The sequence below is a fragment of the Electrona antarctica genome (genome assembly GCF_951216825.1).
Source record: "Electrona antarctica genome assembly, chromosome: 11".
Classification (NCBI taxonomy): Eukaryota; Metazoa; Chordata; class Actinopteri; order Myctophiformes; family Myctophidae; genus Electrona; species Electrona antarctica.
The window spans coordinates 27047083-27067082 of NC_136792.1; the positions used below are offsets into that span (position 1 = coordinate 27047083).

The window sequence follows — 20000 nt, forward strand, 5'->3', positions numbered from 1 at the left end:
AAATCTTTGCTAAAACCACCTTCTGTGGTTTGGCGTCAATTAAAATTGATTTATAAATGTCAATTGGTATAAACACATTAATTCGAATTAGTGGCCCCATTATAATTTGTGGTTTATGGGGGAAATAACCTGGACACTAAATTCAATAACATTTTAGTTAACTTTCCTAACAGTAGCATAGTGGCTTCCATTTTCTGAGAATATTTATATTAATTATTTTAAGCCTGGATCCACTCCATCCATGGCTCCTGGTGGATATTTGAAAACCGTAAAAAAGGGTATTTATTCCATATTTAATAAATACCCCTTTTTGTTTGTCTTGTCTAGATGAACATTAAAAACGCCATTGACAATGGACAGAGTCTAATGTTTGTTTTGTCACTAATACAAACATTAAATGCCATTAACAATGAACAGAGTTTAATATTTGTTTTGTCTGTCACTGAGCAAATCATATGATGTTATGTTATGATATCGCGATGATGTAAGATGATAAGGGTTGGTAAAGCTCAGTTCACACAGGTGTGATTTTTCAAATATATACTGCCTATTTTTTTGAGTGGTGTAAACCACTCCAACAACTGGCTTTGTTAGTTTACGTGTCCACGTGTCCACGTGTTTGTTCGTACCAAAAAAATGAGCATGGTTGCTATGGTCACTCAGTTCACACGGGTGTGATTTTTTTCTTCATATTCCACCTTACTCCTTCACTCCTTCCTTGGTGCCCTCGGGCTCAGCCTAAGTACACTGTCAAATCTTCAGTGCTGATGTTACGTATCCAATTGTAACTCGGAGAGTGTACCAAATGTGAAATATGTACAAACTAATATTATGTAAATTAACAGGTAAGGATTTGACAGTGTAGGGAGTCGGTACTGAAAATCAGGAAGAAAAGCAAAGAGACAGGAGATGAATAGTATAGAAGACTAGAGATACTGAACCACTAAAAAAAAAGTTTCTCAAATTTCTAGACATTCACATCAGATAGATCGTTTTTTGTATGTCCAGCTTAGAACGTTAAATGCCATTGATAATGAATGGCCAGTTTTGAGTGTAAACACAAACATTGAAGACGAAGGTGAGGACGCAAATTCTAATTGGCCGGAATGAGCGGATGTATGATTATGTATGATGATGATAAGAGCGCCTCACTTCACACGGGTGTGATGTTGTCACTTGCTGAAGGTCATAGATATTTAAAGCTGTTTCCAATGACTATCTCCCTCGTGCTCTCTCGCTCTCTCAATTTCTTTGTTACAAAAGCTACATTGGGGTTCTGTAATCCTCTCTGATTAGGAACCAGGCCCGGTAAGTCCAGTCACGACTGGTCCAGGATGCCGGTGTTTGGGTTGAGCTAAGCTGGGCCTAGTGAAAGGCTTTAGGCCCAGGGACGGTCTCATGAGCTCAGGGAGAGAACCACAGATAATGAAAAGAAGACATTAAGAGCAGTCCTGGAGGACATAGGCTGCAGTAACACATTCGAAACACATGTTTTGTCTGTGTTCTGGGGAGAACAGTTCCAATTCATTTTCAATGGAAGTCACATGGTTTGACGAAACAGCCTTGCTTGATTGGGGGGGGGGGGGGGGGGGCAGAACAAACCATGGGACTTCCATTGAAATTGGAGCTGTTCTTCCCCCCCTCTCCCCCCAGAACACAGACAAAACATGTGTTTCGAATGTGTGACTGCAGCCATAGAGAAGGATAGATGAAGGGTACAGGAAACAGTGAACTAGCTAGGAGAAGAGAGGAGAGGAGAGGAGGGAAGAGGCTGTGGACCTCTGGTTTGGTTCCCAGTTTGTCATTATCTCTCCATTCATCTTTTGGACTGCTGTCCTTTCACTGGTTAGCAAGGAAAGTAGGGGAATGATAGAGGGATGATAGGATGAAAGAGAAGAAAGGGAAGGGAATTACAGGAATGAGGAAGGGACGAGAGCATCAGTGTGTGTGTGTGTGTGTGTGTGTGTGTGTGTGTGTGTGTGTGTGTGTGTGTGTGTGTGTGGTGTGTGTGTGTGTGTGTGTGGGTGCGCATGCATAGTATTGATGTATTTTTTTATAGAATGCAGCTCACATTCCACCTGTCACGGAGCTTCTGATTATGAGCATGAACAACATGGGGAAGAGCAGGAAATTAAAGGGTCTGGACGAGAGACCTTTTAACCTTGCATGAAAACACACACAGATGCACGCACGCACGCACGCACACACGCACGCACGGAGAGACAACATAATCTCAACATGCAGAACCACACATTTTAGAATGCCATGTTTCCACCAGCCTCTCTTATTCACGAAACTCAGATAAAGTGATGAAGTGACTCATGGTCATATGCAGACACAGGATAAACAGACGCACACGCATGCACTTCTTCCTGCCTGTCTCTCTCTCTCTCTCTCTCTCTCTCTCTCTCTCTCTCTCTCTCTCTCTCTCTCTCTCTCTTCCTCCCTCCCTCCCTCCCTCCCTCTCTCTCTCTCTCCCTCCCTCCCTCCCTCCCTCCCTCCCTCCCTCCCTCCCTCCCTCTCTCTCCGTCACACTCTCTGTGGGAAAATATGGAATTCTCAAGCACAATTTAGTCTCTCTTCGACATTCCTGTCTATGCATGCACAGAGAGTCAGCCATGCATGCATGCACGCACGCACGCACGCACGCACGCACGCACGCACGCACGCACGCACGCACGCACGCACGCACATTTCTTTTTAACCATTTATTTATGTCCAGACAAAGGAGATGCATACAAGGACACAAATAGTAAAGGTGCAGTAGAGTTACACTTAACAAATCATGGCTCAGCATCTATCTATCGGTAGGCTATAAGTAGCAGCGTCTCCGCCATATGTGGCGGCTGCCAATTATAGCAGAGACACTACAATACTTTGCCAGCCTTTTTGCCTCCTTTTTGGGCATCCCAAGTTTTTGGAACCCTCTAACAACCAGTCTGTGGGTATGCCCTAAAACAATAGTCTGCACCTACAGTATAGCCCAGCTCTTAGATGGTACTTAGAAGTGGTATTTAATGACCGTCATAAAGGCTTCCTCTAGGCTGTGGTCAAAGGTGCAGGCCATCTCTAATACAGACCCTTCCCTGGACTCTTCATCAACCACAACAACATCTGGTGTATTAGCTGTCAAAGATATAAATATGTCTGGGTTATCACAGAGTTGAAACATGGATGGAATGACACAGGAATGTTTGTACATTCTCACTGAGGATGCATGATATTTTGATATGTCCTTTGCTATGAGTTCCACTATTATATCATGGCGTGCTATGTACATCCCTTTGTATGCATAACATCCATTCAAGATGTGTGACAGTGTTTCAGTGTTTCACGCACGCACGCACGCACGCACGCACGCACGCACGCACGCACGCACGCACGCACGCACGCACACACGCACACACACACAGCAGCTTTACCTGATTCTGATGTCTCGTTGTCGTAGTCCAAAGCGTCCAACACCAGAGAGAAGGATTTCTGTGGAGAAAACACAAGCAGGAATTTAGAGACACTTGTTTATAGAAGCAATCTTTTAAGAAATATGACACAGAGCAAAGATAAAATCTATATTAGCTCGACTGAAAATAGTACAGCATTGCAGCAAATAAACAAGCCATAGTTTTTTTATTTTTTTTATTTTACACCACATGAACAACTAAAACAACAACCACTCAACCATCTTCCCACAAGCCATAGGGGGGACAGAGTAAGAAACTTCCAGAAGGAAGCGAGTAAAAAAAATAAAAGGATAAATAAACAAACAAACAAACAAACAAACAAATAAATGGTTAAAATAAAATAACACTCTGGACCCTTAGGTTCTCAATGCGACTCGTTGTCTATATGTTATATAGAGAGAGATATACAGAATAGGCATGCTGGGGTAAGAGTTCAAGTGATTACGGTGCTTGAAGGTACTGCGCACCACTGTGCCTTACTCCTAATTTATAAACATCTACCCCGGTCCCCTATGTCCTTGTGCTTGGCATATCCATTCTTATCTGGGAGCTAGAGAAAACAACAACAGAGACTTTGAATTTACACATATGTCACACAACTCAGGAGAGATAACAGACGACAGGTGTTTCTTTAGTGCCTCCTTTGATAATTCTGACTTTTCTGTACAGTGGCAATGAATAATTCAGACCAACTCTCTTTCCTATCCCCCCCCCCCCCCCCCCCCCCTCTCTCTCTCTTCTCTATTCCCTTCACTTGATTCGTCCTTCCATGAAACACACCGGCGCTTGCCATGCAAATCACCCTCTGCTGAGCATTGTGGGTAGGGTTCTCCTAAAGGGTGACATGGATGTGTAGTCACGCCTCCGCTCTGAGAGTACACCGCAGAGGGGATGAGTGGAGAGAAGGAGGTTGGGGGGTTGATGTGCACATGAGGTGTAAATATGGTATGGTAAATATGGAAGGAGGTCTTCAGTCAAAGGCACAGAGAAGGGACATGGTGCACAATGCACATGAGACAATGGCAGGTTGTTGGGTGGGAAAGAAAACAGTTTAAAATACAGCTTATGGGGTGAAAATTGGCACGGAAGCATAACTACATGGAAGAGGTGAGTAGTGGGTAATTATGAGGACAGAAGGACCAAGACAAAAGGATTGAGAGATTAACAATAGAGATGTTGGGAAAATGTACCCAGCAGGTATGGTTGCTGCAAAAAGATGTATACTGATAAATTGGAATTCTCCAACTTCTCCATGTTTCAAGAGATGGCTCAACGAGATGCTCTCCATTGCTAAACTGGAATAAATTTGTCATGACGGACAAAATAAAATACACAAGCTAAGTTCCAAAAAATGTGGATGCCATTCCTTGCAGTACTTGACAATAGTTGATGCATCTTTCACAATTGGACTCATAACTACCCCTGCTCTCTGATGGACATGGATCCCACCCATATGTCCCCTTGTTTTGAGTGGAGGAACAGCAATGTCCCTATGTCCACCTACCTGTCTGTCCCTATGTTTAGAGTACCAGTAGGCAAAAGTGGCGCTGTTGTGCTAGAAACAGAGAGAGAGAGATAGTGTTGCACTGTTGCCTGCTAATTACAGAGAGAGAGGTGGAGGGGGGAGGGGGAGAGAGGGAGAGGTGTCTGCTTTATGCTCTCTGTCATTTCTCGACCGTTTCGGACACGGGACGGCTCGCCGGAACCGGGGCGGCACCCTGGGCACGTTCATGTGGGTCTGGAATTTCCGGGGATCCAAAAAAATGCATTTGTTTGCATTAAAACTTCATCAACCTTAGCTTTAAAATGTGGTAAACTGACTGATATTGTGACATAAAATAATTTTTTTTTGTATTAATTAACTACTGAATCTCAGTTCTCAAGTTCATTTTCCTACCGTCAAATGGTCGGCAGTAATGTCAATTATACCGTGATACATAGTTAATGGGATAAACATGCCAGACCTTCAAGCTTTTCAAGAGTTTCATATTCATGTCCCAACACTGAGATTTATTTTATTAAAATGTGTCTCAGGAGAAACCAAGCTGTACGTATTGTCTATCACTCCTTGAACCACAGCAAGGTCAGTTGGAGATCATGCCAGAGGCTGCGTTTGGACCAAGCTGACTATTGGATTGGATATGATGCTCTGTCCACCCCTACAAAATGCTCACGCAGCATTACCTCACTGTTGGCCCGCTCCCAGAATTGAGATCCCTCTTACCCTTATCATCTTTCTTATCACCCCTCCCTACCAGCTCCCTTTTTCACTCTTACTCTTACTCAACCTCCCGATCTCTCTTTCCTTCCCAGTCTCATTTCTACCTCCACCCTCAGTGAGCTGCCATTGTGGCAGCAGCAGCTTAAAACTCATGGGAGGTCCAGAGCCTTTCTTTTTGCTTTTGTTCTCTCACACGAGTCACACCCACTTAGTATCCACACCACCAGGTGAGTCATGCGTTGCAGGAAGGGTGGATTTGCACCCCACTCTGTTATTAAGGTGGAGGATGTGGTGGCGGGGTTGAACTAGCCATGGTTACAGATCAAAACCACATCAATACTTTAGATAAGATTCAGATTACACATGCATGAAATCTCCAAAGTCCTTCCTGACAATATTTCCAAAACACACACACACACACACACACACGCACACGCACACGCACACGCGCACACACACACACACACACACACACACACACACACACACACACACACACACACACACACACACACACACACACACGCACGCACGAATCATAGCAACTTGCTTGCAATCACAAAAACAGCAAGATGAACTCAAAACATGTTGATGAACACACATTGTCCTTTCTCAGGTCTCCACCCAGAACGTCTGGCTACCGTTACAGAGGGAAGGAGACCAGATACTAGGCTGCCCAGGACAAAACAAAACGGACGCTCAGGGAAACCCAACAGTAAACAACACTAAGCCCAGGCTGATAAAATCGCTGTCAACAATGATGTGATATTTTTATCTCTTTACTGAAGAAAAAAAAAGCAACTACCTTCGAGAACAGCTAAAGAGATGATGACGGATGGCGTACAATGACGTGGTGTGTGTGTGTGTGTGTGTGTGTGTGTGTGTGTGCCTGCGTCTGCATGCCTGCCTGCCTGCGTATGTGCGTGTTTCACCAGCCTAACATTAGCAACAAACTGTTCAAGTCCGTCTTCGGGAAGGACCTGTCCTAAACTATTAGGAGCAGTGAGCATCCACTGAGCAGAGCGCAGGAAGCAACTCGCAGTTCTAAGGCCAATCCCTTGCTCAAGGGCACAGTATGTACCAATGTTAAGATGCATGTCTTTTGTTTTTTGACGAAATTGCCGCAACCCAGAGGAAACCCATGTGAACACTGGAAGAACATGCAAACTCCACAGTCGAGTTTGAACCCAGGACCTTACTTGCTGTGAGGCAACAGTTAACCACAGAGCCACACTTTCTACGGGCCGGGCCCACATATAAATTACAGAAACATAATCAAGTACATCTGTCAAACGCTGAACCGAAATACTGCTGTGGTCAGGAGGTTCAGCGGATGTATAGCAAGAAACTGTTCTGAGATTTCTCCTCCACATCTATGGAATTTCAAGAATCTCCAGTTGCAAAACTATTGCCCAAATTCCCCACGATTGTTCTCTCAACAACATCTGAGGCCGATGGGTCTGTGGGTTCGGGTCACAGACTCTCATGCTGGGCTCATGCTGCCTCCTACAGAAACAACAGATCGCCACGCCACATTATCTCATGCAATGATGTCTGCTGTGACAGTGCTGCTCATATTATTATGTCTGGGCCTGACAGGGTGTAGCCTGGGGACATGACCCCCCCCCCAAAAAAATACCCAAGACATCAAACAGCGAGGAAATTAAGAAGAGTCTTTAATCATCGCCTCTGGCTGTGAGCTGTCTGATTGCCTGGCCCTGTCCGTTGCATGTCTCACACCAGCATGCTGACAATTAGATGTAATTGCGACTGCAGGTCGCATTTACTATGAAATCGTGCATTTCCCGTTTGGTTGGTTGGTTGGTCACCCCAGGCATGACCATATATGGTCATGCCTCGTGACATTACATGACATCATCAGGGATGGAGATCAAAATGTCATCAATATTAAGCCCATACATGGGAATGCTCATATATGGATATCCCTGAACTCTACAACTGACCTCAAACCCTTAGATCTCCATATATGGATCTGTTCTGACATTCCATATATTGATCCTTCCCCATCAATCCTTCCTTCCTCTTTGATGTCTCCCTTTTGATACCTGTCCATTTAAACTCTAGATGGGCCTGCCCAAAAGTTATTAGTGCAGCCACGCCTGGCAGCCGACAAAAACTAGAGTTCTCAACAGGCCTGAAAATTAAGGCCTGGCCCTAACTGGGCCCTCATCAAACCCTGTACACAGTCTGCTGTCACAGTGTCACCTAGGCGGATGTGTGCACGTGACCTCGCCCTATACTTAGATCTCCATATATGGAGCTGACCTGTTCTGACATTCCATATGTTGATCTGACTAGGGACGTAGCTGACCATTTGGTTGCCCTACTCGGAGGATATTTGTGCTGCCCCCCCTCCCAACGAGAGCGCCATGTTTCCTCATGCAGATCGGCTATTTTCGCTGTTTGCAAGGACGCACACGCGGCCGCTCGTTATTACGCGGCGGAGCAGCGGAGAAAATTGTTATTTTGAGGGTCGGCTTGGCACTTTTTGGCACATTTTGTTGCCCCCCTTGGCGTGTTGCCCTACGCGCAGTGCGTATTGCGCATACGGGTAGCGACGGCACTGGATCTGACCACATCAAACCCTGTACACTCAAGACACGCTCCATATATGGCCAGTACAGAATTCATTCAATATGTGGATCTGACCCCCCCATGCCAAAGCGCCAGCGCTCACCCAGCAGTCTGCTCTCACCTAGGCGGATGCGTGCTTCCGCGTGCTTCTCGCCCTCAGGCGTCTTACTGGTATCCATGCTGTTACATTTAAACCCTCTAGAGTCTAGACTTTGTAAACTGTACCTGAGTTGGATGGCTCTGTACTTTGTCCTGTCTACACTAAATGTCTTTGCCAAATAGCCGATTTACAAGCTCACAACTTGAGCTAGATCTGCTATGTTTGGCCCCCCCACTTGAAAGTGGTTCAAGTGGTTCAAATGGACGACCCTGTATTTGAGTTAAATTCACTCCAGATATTTCGATGTATATCTTGCCCCCATCCCTGCCCATGCCCCTTGTTCTCCACTGCCATCCCCTCCCTCCATCGCTCTCTCTCTCAGACATGGGCAGGGTAGGATATCCCGGCTAAGCCAGGCTGTACAAACACAGCTCTACGACAGGAAGGACTCCCAGCCCTGAGAGAGGAATTTCCCCTCAGAGCTCCCTCTCTCACACACATGCACACAGGCACATGCGCACGCACGCACGCACGCACGCACGCACGCACGCACGCACGCACGCACACACACACACACATTTCAAACATACACAAGCATTCAGTTATAAAGTATAGTTCCCAATTGTTTTTCCCCATAGGACCCCATTACTCACTGATGATAAAATGTATGGTCCTGATGTGGTGACCATTGTAGGCGAGGCACGCAAATAAATCACACATATGTGTTTGTCAAACACACAGTGCCCATTATTATATATAAGTGAAAACAGAACTTGATGGCAACTTGCTTAAGTAAGTCTACAACAGATAAGCATCCGGAGGTTAGGACTAATCTATGAACCAATGCATGAAACCAATCTCATTTCATACTGTACATCCTTTCCCATATGCTCATATTCTCAACCTTTTTCATTTCAAGGATCCCCAGTTTGATATGCATTTCCCAATGTACACAGACCACCATTTGATATGATCTTCTTTCTGGGATCCTCAGTGCTCATTTAATGTCAGAATGTACAAAGGGAACCAAACGGATCCGTAAGGCTTGCAGGTCCATTTGTTTCCATTTGTACAAACCTGTTGTTTTCCTAAGTATGAATGATTTAGCACCCACACACACACACACACACACACACACACACACCCACACACACACACACACACACACACACACACACACACACACACACACACACACACACACACACACCCACACACACACACACACACACACACACACACACACACACACACACACACACACACACACACACACACACACACACACACACACACACCCACACACACACACACACACACACACACACACACACACACACACACACACACACACACACACACACACACACACACACACACTATGCTGTGAGAACTAGTAACATACTGTACATACTGTACATAAACTAGAAATAAAGTCTGTGTCTAATCAACCTAATGCACTGTAGCTTAGATGCACATCCTCAGATACTCACACAACAACAATACTTGTATGGATACATGCAAATGGGTAATCTAATTAACGATTAACCAATGAACATCACACACAATCTCATTTGCATTTTTCAAAAGCGTGCCTGGTCCTATCACTTTTAATATTCATCCTGGGTTTTCTGCCCACAGGCATTATCATCACACACAAATGTCCATGTTCAACTCACATTGTTCACAGACAGACAGACAGACACACACGCACGCACACAACACAACACACACACACGCACGCACGCGTGCATGCACACAACACACACACACGCACGCACGCACGCAAGCACGCACAAACACACACACACACACACAGACACAGACACACACACACACACACACACACACACACACGCACAAAAGGCCGTTGTCATGACAGCAGTATGGTGCCTATGCTGGAAAGACTGGTTGACACCTCACCTGCACTAATTAGTAGGTAACCACGGTAACAATGCTAAATACCAGTGGCAACACTCTGGTTTTACATGCTTATTTACCAAATTAATTATTATCTTTGTATGCAGCTTATTATTACTTCACTGTTGTTTTCCATCCAGGTACCCCCCCCCCCCCCCCCCCCCCCCAACCGCACACACACACACACACACACAAACACCACGACATATCCTATTTTATTTTATATTCTTTATCTATTATGTCTATGCTGCAAAAGTAATTGCCCTCCAGCGACAAATTAAGTTGAAAGTTGAAGTTGACATCATCTCAGTGTTTTCATGTTAGCACAATGAGGGAGGAGAGAGAGAAGACCTCATGGACAATGGTGGCAGTCAAAGGCAGAGTCAGATTCTGTCATTTCTCACTCCACTGAGGAAAGGAACACAATACTGTGTGTAGCCTCAAGTCGAAGGGATCTAAAGTTCACCAGTACAGGGAAACCTGGTATCAATATTACTATAATGACATGCTTCATTGATCATGGTTTACAATCAACAAAGGAAACATCAATGTCTTTGATCTGAAGAGTGGATGAAGGCAGAAGAGAAAGTGAGAGAAAATGAGAGAGTAGCGAGAGAAAGAGTGTTAATTTTTAGACCCTTATGGGTGTTATACTCCCAAAGTTTAATAAAAACTCCAGATTGTGCTGTGCAATTTGTCAATTTCATGAGTCATTATATGGATATGGATGGATGGCCAATGTGGAGCCTGGCTTTGCCTTCAGGCAAACACACGCGTGCGCACGCACGTACGTACGTACCTACGCACGCACGCACGCACGCACGCACGCACGCACGCACGCACGCACGCACGCACGCACGCACGCACGCACGCACGCACGCACGCACGCACGCACGCACGCACGCACGCACACACACACACACACACACACACACACACACACACACACACACACACACACACACACACACACATCAAATCAGACATGGAACTAGACTGGGTGTACCCCCCTTCCCCCCCTGTAGTCTGTGACTCACAGGGTTAATTGGCTTAAACAAAGGTATGTGATTCCAGTCCACATGAAACGCTCTGAAACAACAGTGCACCCCAGGCATGTTATGTGTGCCGACCCCCGCCCGCCCCCCAAATCCATCCAGTCCTCCATCATCTCCTGCTTCAGCTCCCTCCCTCGCTCCCAGGGATGGGCCATACCACTTCATCTCCTGCTTCAGCTCCCTCCCTCGCTCCCAGGGATGGGCCATCTCGATTATTCGATTAACCTACATGAACGAACAAGATTAGGTCGGTTTTTGGTTATAATTATAAATAGTGGTTTTACTTTTAATACATTTTCAATTAATTGCCCAGTCCCAGCCCCTCCCCCAGTGTGAGTAAGCATATTGACCCCCCCCCCCCCCCACTCCTTGCCCATCTCTATGCCACCTGCGCCCCATTCTGAGCTCATCCACTGACTTTACAAACCACCAGTCCCTTCCCTTTGTTTTGCCCTGACCTTCATCTGTCTCTCTGTCTCTCTCTCTCTCTCTCTCTGTCTCTCTCTCTCTGTATTTCCCCTCACATGGATTAAAGCAAAATAATGTCTCACGACTGAAAACAACCATACTGTGTGATTTGTGAAACAGAGTGAAAGGAGCCCGCCCTCCCTAGCAAGGTTTCCTAACACCATTTGTAAAGTTATGTTTTAGTAATATTGTTCCTGCTGTTCTACAAAGTGCTAACCAGGTGAAGAAATCACAGATAGATTTGATGGAAGATGCTTCTGAACATATTGCTAGTTTGACTTAAAATAGCCTAATAAACGAAAATAGCAGATCTTCAAGCAGACGCACTGAGAGCATGTAGATAGGCTACTTTTGCTGCACAACATTCCATAGAAAACATGCTGGCTCCTATGGAATCCAAATGACTGAAATCAGTCGTGGCGACTGAGAACTTTAATCCATGCCCTCATCAATAGTCAGCAGAGCGATCTGTGTGACCCTTGTGTCGGTTCTTCTGTCCTATTTCTGTATTATAAAGTCCCATCTCCCGGTCAGTCTAGATAAGAGGGCAACCCCGTCCACCCCACCAAGCCCTGCAGCTTCCGCAGGAAATTACCTCGTCTAGCCACTGGCTGCCAAACATCCACGGTGCAGCGGGAGGCACTATACGAGTGAGAAAACAGGGTTGGAGATTGGTAGTGGAAGTGTGTGTGTGCATGTGTGTGTGTGTGTGTGTGTGTGTGCATGTGTGTGTGCGTGCGTGCGTGTGTGCGTGCGTGCGTATGTGTCCACTCATGCACGTGCTTGCGTGTGGGTGCATGTGTGTGTGAGTGAGTATAGCGAGGGAGAAATAGAGAGATAGAGTGGTCAGTGGAAGGCCTCTCATATGTTGTGAAGTGTTTCATTGCTCCTGTGAATTGTTTTTGTTAATACCTTTTTGTTAATACTCCAACTGTTGGAGAAACAAAAATTGTGCTTGTGAAGCGGTGCTCACACTTTTTGAGCGGTGCCAACCGCCTCCATTACCTGTCTGTCTGTCTGTCTGTCTGTCTGTCTGTCTGTCTGTCTGTCTGTCTGTCTGTCTGTCTGGGAAACAGAGGGGGGAAATGGAATTGGTAATGATTTCTTGTGTATAACTTTGTAATGCTACTGACGTTTGAGTGCAACACTCATGAAAACAGTATTGCATTGTGGGTTTGAGCTGTCAGGCACTTTTTTATGTCAATCAATCAAGTCACCTTAATTCAAGAGGCAGATGCGAACAATATTATAATTAATTAATTATAAATTTAAATTATACATAATTTTTAGGGGCATGTCATGTGGTCTACCTTTTGCCTTTGTGATCTACTTTGCGATCTACCTTTTGGGCACCCCTGAGTCCAACAAATTGTGTCCAAAACTCATGTATATCAGTACACATAATCTCTGTGGTCACATAATCATAATGTATGTAGCTTTTTCAGATTCCTTTCTGATTGGCTACGATTGGCTTTTCAAGTTTCAAGTTTGTGGGAGGGGCCCATTTTGCACAAAATGCCACAAACTGTACACACACACAGCAGGAAGGCCAGGGAAGAACCTCCAGCCTCACGTTTTGGCCTATATCTCTTGAACTGTAGGTTGTACAATCAAATCTTCCTTTCTCCCTAGATTCCTTGGATAATACAACTGCACATATAGGCCCCAGCCATTTGTGCCAGACTAGACTTTCCCTCATTCAGAGACGAAGAGTTCTTATAATTGTCACGGGGGCAATTCTTCACGGGGGCCCATTGGGCCCAAGCCCCCCAGCCCCCACATACATGACGTCACTGCCCTCATTTCAGGTTCTTCAAAACACACTTTTTGGTACTTGTCCTACAAGTCTTTCACACACAAATCGATACATACTATCTCTGGAGTCATGTGATCAAGATGTATGAAGTCAGATTTTGCAGATTCCATTCCATTGGCTATGACTGCCCTCCAAATGTTGCTGGCCTTGGGTATAGGCAATCCGGCATGCACTCCAAGGAGCGCACTTTTCTAGTTTTGTCTGTAAACGGGACTCAAGGTTAACACTCCGGCCGCCCAAGGCGGAGAACTCCGTCCTATCAAATAATTACGTCCATTAGTCTCTAAACTACCTCCCCCTGGCCAGCCAGGGCGCCTGATGGAGGGGAAAGGAACTGGTCGGAATAACGTGTTCCTTCCACGCGCTACGTCCAGCTGGGGAAACTCTCCCCTGTCAGGTGAGAAGAAGCAGCTTGGACTACTCATGCATAGAAGGAAGCATGAGGTCAATCCGCTGCCCCCCCAGGTAGGCAGAGGAAGTGTAGCGCCCAGGATTACACTAGATAATTGATGCTTGGTGAAAACCAATGGGTTGCAAAATCATGGATTAACAATTATTTAAAAAAAAATAATAATAATTACGCCCAACGCCCAGGACAGAGATTAATCAAAAGACAGAGAATTACTTGTTTGATAACAGAGCGCACCACTCTGCAGTCTAGGAGCGTCTATTGAGCAACATTCTATGTCATTTCCGGTTGGGTTGTCACCCAAAGTGTTCCCGCTCCATTTTAATGGATGGGATTTAAAATCTAAAAATGCAAAATAAAAGAATCTAAATCAATGATTCCAATTCTAACAAAATATTGTGTTTTTGATGGCCCATCGCGGTCCCGTCGCTAGTAATCGTACCTTGGCCTGGGCCGTGGCTCAGCGGTCCAGGCACCTTGGCTGGTAATCCAGTCTGGCAGTGTGCCGCGGGTTCGACTCCCAATCCTGACGGCCTTTACTGCATGTCACCCCCCATCTCTCTCCCCATTTCCTGTCATCCTACTGTCTATCCCTCCATAAAAAAAATATATAAAATAAAAGCGAAAGCCACAAAAAAACATTAAAAAAAAAAAGAAGTAATCATACCTCCGGTGGTCGGCGATCCTCCCGCGGGTGTTTTGGTTTAGATGCTATGCTACTGCACAAACAAGATGGAGTCTTGTGTCACCTTGAAATGTGCTCTGAAGCTGCAAATCGCTGGGCCCACGGATTTACTGGTTCCAACTGACCCTGGGCGATTAGAGTGTTAAGAGGGAAATTGCCATCCAAAATAGACAGACCACCCAGTAGAACAACATCAATATGTTTAACAAGAAAGAGCAGTGACAGTGACACAGGTTGGGTCAGGTTAGAATAGGTAATAATCTGAATTTATACATACGTTGTAACTTTTGTTATTTTGTCTTGTGTTAATCCATCATAACCTTGGATTTGTAAAGATTTCTTTCTTTTTTTCTAGTAGTACAATGGTGTCACTTGCCAAAAATAACGGATCTACAAGCTAACACGTGCCGCATTATTAGCCCGTAAACCAGGTCTTTTTGGCCAGCAACACCCTCGCGGAATAGAGTACAAATTGAGCTCAACCCACAGATACACTCTGTGGGCCGACATCACCAGGGGGAAACCATGCCACTGGGAACAAAGGGTTTACAGTGAGGGAGACAGAAGCCTGGAATGGTCGGATGAATGGATGAAGGGAAGGAAGAAAGAGAGGCAAGGGCGTGTGGGAGTGAGTGATGGTTGGTGGTGACTGTGTGGGTGGGGTGGGGGTTATAAGCAATATGACAAGAGGGCAGAGGGAGTGAGAAAACATTGAGGGTGGAAGGAGAACAGTAGCTACTGGCAACAGATAAGAGCTGGATCTGTGACCTTAGGGAAAGGTACAGTGGATCTGTGACCTTAGGGAAAGGTACAGTGAGCTGGATCTGTGACCTCAGGGAAAGGTACAGTGACTATTGGTTGCATGATTAGTACCTGCAATCCAAGGCAGATACAGTACAGTGGATGGCACACAACCACACACACTTGCTCAAATGTGCACGCACGCACGCACACACACACGCACGCACGCACGCACGCACGCACGCACGGACGGCCGCACGCACGCACACACACACACACACACACACACACACACACACACACTAACTTGAAGGTGAAATGTAAATCTGGGTCCCTATATCTTTTTTTTCCACTTCTAATAATGAGGCTGCTATTCTCAATCCAATTTGCACACAAATTAAATCATTAAAACCTGCCTCCCTTGAGACAATTACCCCCAAGGTTATTAACGTATCTCTAAAAAACACAAGCTCCAAATCCTGATGGAATTAACTGTCTTTGTGTGTTGATACAGTGTGTGTGTGTGTGTGTGTGTGTGTGTGTGTGTGTGTGTGTGTGTGTGTGTGTGTGTGTGTGTGTGTGTGTGTGTGTGTGTGTGTGTGTGCGTGCACAGGCATTTGTGCATGCATGCATGTCTTTTCTGTGTGTGTGTGTGTGTGTGTGTGTGTGTGTGTGTGTGTGTGTGTGTGTGTGTGTGTGTGTGTGTGTGTGTGTGTGTGTGTGTGTGTGTGTGTGTGTGTGTGTGTGTCTGTCTGTCTGTCTGTCTGTCTGTCTGTCTGTCTGTCTGTCTGTCTGTCCAGTGCACACAGGTATGTGAGGGTGTGTGGGAGAGTCACTTCAGGGACAAAGAGAGACCAGCACAAAAGAGAGAAGGAGAGTGTCTGAAAGAGAGACGGACTGTGTTCTCTGTCTGCATCAGCCTGGCTCCCACACTGCAGGAATGCACAAGCCAGGTAACCCTTTCTGTGTGTGTGTGTGTGTGTGTGTGTGTGTGTGTGTGTGTGTGTGTGTGTGTGTGTGTGTGTGTGTGTGTGTGTGTGTGTGTGTGTGTGTGTGTGTGTGTGTGTGTGTGTGTGTGTGTGTGTGTGTGTGTGTGTGTGCGTGCGTGCGTGCGTGCGTGCGTGCGTGCGTGCGTGCGTGTGTGTGTGTGCGCGCGCGCGTGTAGTGCAGTGCAGTGCCGTGCAGTGCAGTGTGGAACGATCACCCCAAAACACGCTCACCCCCCCTCGCCCCTTATTTATTATACTTGGGAGACCAATTTATAGTTATAATGCCTATTCTCAATTCCCCACAAATGTGTCTTCTCTGCTACACATGACTGTGAGTTTGACTTTCTTTCACCTGACAGTGAGGAGTTTCACTGAGAGGTCGTAATGCATGTGGAGTAATATTATCCTTCTCACCCAGCTCTGTTCTGGTTGTGTTTAATGTTAGGATTAGACATTTAGGAGTTGGGTTTAGGTTGAGGGGTTAAGATGTATTCTACTCTATAACCAATTATATTCTGTTTCATAATAACATTTGTAAAGAAACAAAAAGATGATCCAAGAGGAAGAAGTAAAAGCCTACAGTAGTTAGAGCTGAACAGGTTAACAGTCAGTTGACAGAGGTCACGTATTTGCATTATGGTGCCACTTTGCATGTTTACCTCGGTCCTCTCTGGCACAACAGACTGCCTTAAGAACTGCCTGAAAAGAATATACTGATGGTGGCGCAGTCTTTGTTAGCTTGAAGGTGATCTCTCTTCACGTTTTTTCATAGATTCTATTAAAGTTGGTTCGCCTCTGGTCACGATACGTATTGCAATAAAGTAGCCAGATTATGCTATGTAAATAACAATGGTCTGACATGGAACAATGTGACGGGTCCTGAGAGTCAGACACACCTGGCCTTGTATTACAACAAAGAGAGATAAACCATAACCCAAATGGTCCAACAACAATAAATAGTTTTTAATATGTAATGTACTGATAAGAAATTGCCAAGGTTAAGTAAACAGTATCTACAGAGACCCAAGCCTCTTGGAGGAATGCCTTTGCCCAACTTTAGGTTCTATTATTGGTCTTCCAATATTAGGATTCTCCAATATTGGATTATGAAATCTCTGATCCTCCCCTAGCATGGCTGGTCATGGAGTCAAACTCTGCTGTCATTGAAAGCTTTAGCATACTCTCCTATTCTTTCCTCTACCGCTCCATACACTAAAAATATTATTGTTTAAAAATCTCTAAAACTTTAGACGCCATTTCAGACTACATTCGTTTTCTATTGATGCCCCAATAGCGACTAATTATGTTTTTCATCCCTCTTTGGTAGAGGCCGTTTTTTTTAACCTGGTCAGGTCTTGGTATTTATACTTTTAAGGAATTATACATGGATCAGGTTTTTGCATCCTTCCAGCAACTCTCAGACGAATATACACTTCCCAAACATAATGATTTCAGATATTTACAGGTCTGCAGTTTTGCTCAGAGAACGTTTCCCATGTTTCCAAATCTACCCGATGAAGTTGGTAACTCCATTACCAACTTTGAAAAGTGCAATCTCATGTATCTATGACGAGAGTCTTTGGACTTTTTAAAAGCTTGTTGGGAGGGGGACCTAGGGGAGGAGATAACTGAGGTTTGGGATGCAATTCTACAGCGGGTACATGGGTCCTCTATTTGTGCGAGACATGCTCTTATTCAATGTAAACTATTGCACCGTGTCTATTACACCAAGGTCAGGTTGTCTAGAATATATGATGATGTATCTCCTGAGTGTGATAGATGTCATCAATCTCCTGCAGACCTCATTCATACGTTTTGGCTTTGCCCCTCTTTACACATATATTGGACAGATATCTTTAATTATGTATTGGCGATAGTGGGGCAAAGAGTGGAATACCCCTTTGGGGCTCAGTATCCTCAATCTCTATTGGTTAGGAGACTAATCTTGAACAATTGGAAATCACCCACTTCCCCAGTTCCCCCTCTCACACTCATTGGATAGGGACATCTTGTAGTTGTCTAAAATTAGAAAAGATTAGATTCTCATTAAATGGTTCTTCCGATAGATTTGGGAGTATATGGGGTCCATTCTTTCAATTCGTCAGAAATTGAATCCTTCTCTGCTTGAGGATATGTGAGGTCTGCTGGAGTGTTGAGTTGAAGGTCTGCTGTGGTTAGGGTGCTGTGCTGGTATGCGGATTATGGATGTGACATGGACATGTACTGTTTGATGGATGTTTTGTCTTGTTTTGTCTCTGAATTTGTATGGTTTTTTGAGCCCCTCAAAAAGCCCCTCATATGTCCAGCTTTGAGGGTTTGTGTAAACACCAACACAAACATTGAAGACAAAAGTGAGGACGCAAATTGTTATTGGCCATTATGAGATGATGTATTATGACGTATGATGATAAGAGCGCCCCTCACTTCACACAGGTGTGATTTTTATTTTCAATTCTTATTGATACTCTGTATTCCTTGTATGTTTGTTTTTGTTTCTTTTGTTGTGTTTTCTTTGGGGTTAAATGTGTCTATCTCAAACTTTATACTTTATTAGATTAAGCTGTCAATAATTGCCATTATCATTTATTATTATTCCTGATTTGAATGCTTCTGTTAAAAATAAAAATAAAAGTTATAAAAAAAATTGTATTCATCTTCTCTGTCATCTGAATGTCTTTAATGAATTGTTACTTACTGATAATGACTATTTACACAACACAACACAAACAGTTCACATGCATCCTCTGAAAGGACAATGGGCAAACATGAAAATGGCGTGTGCTAACACACATACTGTGGATACAAACATGCACACATGTACACACAAACGCACACCAAGTTTGACCGTTTTCAGCCAGCGATACCCCCCTGGCAGTGTGACACTGGATAAGATTGAGGGTGCTAAGGTAAACTATGAATGGCTTACCTAAGATCAAGAGATGGGGATTGGGGACCTCAGTTCCTTCACTTAATTTAAGCAGTGTTTCTATAGCACCTGCCATGAGGCCATTTGTCACACGTCTTTATAACAAAAGGACAGTTCTTTCCATTATAGAAGACACTAGTCCTGATTGACAAAAGGTAGATAAATGCCAAAATGACGGTAAAAGCGGATATTAAATTATCAAGTTATGCTGAGTCTGGTTTTTATATGTGAATTTCTGATATGCCTGACAAATAAACACCTAGATATTAAAACATACAGTACACCTTTGTGTCCAGGTAATAGAGGGTATGCGTGTGACATCATTATCATACCCGGAAGTTATGCAGGAACGCCTACTGAGTGGCAAAAAACTACTTTCTGTCCTTGACAGCCCAACATCCAAACAGAAAAGTCATATCTGATTGTATTAAATGATGTTTAATGACATTATATTCACTTTGCCACTCACTTTGCCACTCGATTTGCCATTCACTTTATGTATGTGCATAGCCTCTATAGCTATTTGGACATTATTATGTATTACCTTTTTTAACCACATGAACCATTGCTTTCCTATTCTGGGGGCGAACATTCGGTGAAAATATCAGATCAAT

The 20000-nt window shown here is 44.6% G+C and overlaps 1 protein-coding gene across 2 annotated transcripts in view; it reads right to left on the minus strand.

Moving 5' to 3' along the window:
* The window catches only part of LOC306932692 (uncharacterized protein), a 51515-nt gene that overhangs the window by 22035 nt on the left and 9480 nt on the right, over positions 1-20000 (minus strand). For both annotated transcript variants that reach the window (XM_079514588.1, XM_079514587.1), the window contains exon 3: positions 3423-3480. In XM_079514588.1, the coding sequence (XP_079370714.1) occupies positions 3423-3480 (58 nt within the window). The remainder of the gene's footprint in view (positions 1-3422; positions 3481-20000) is intronic.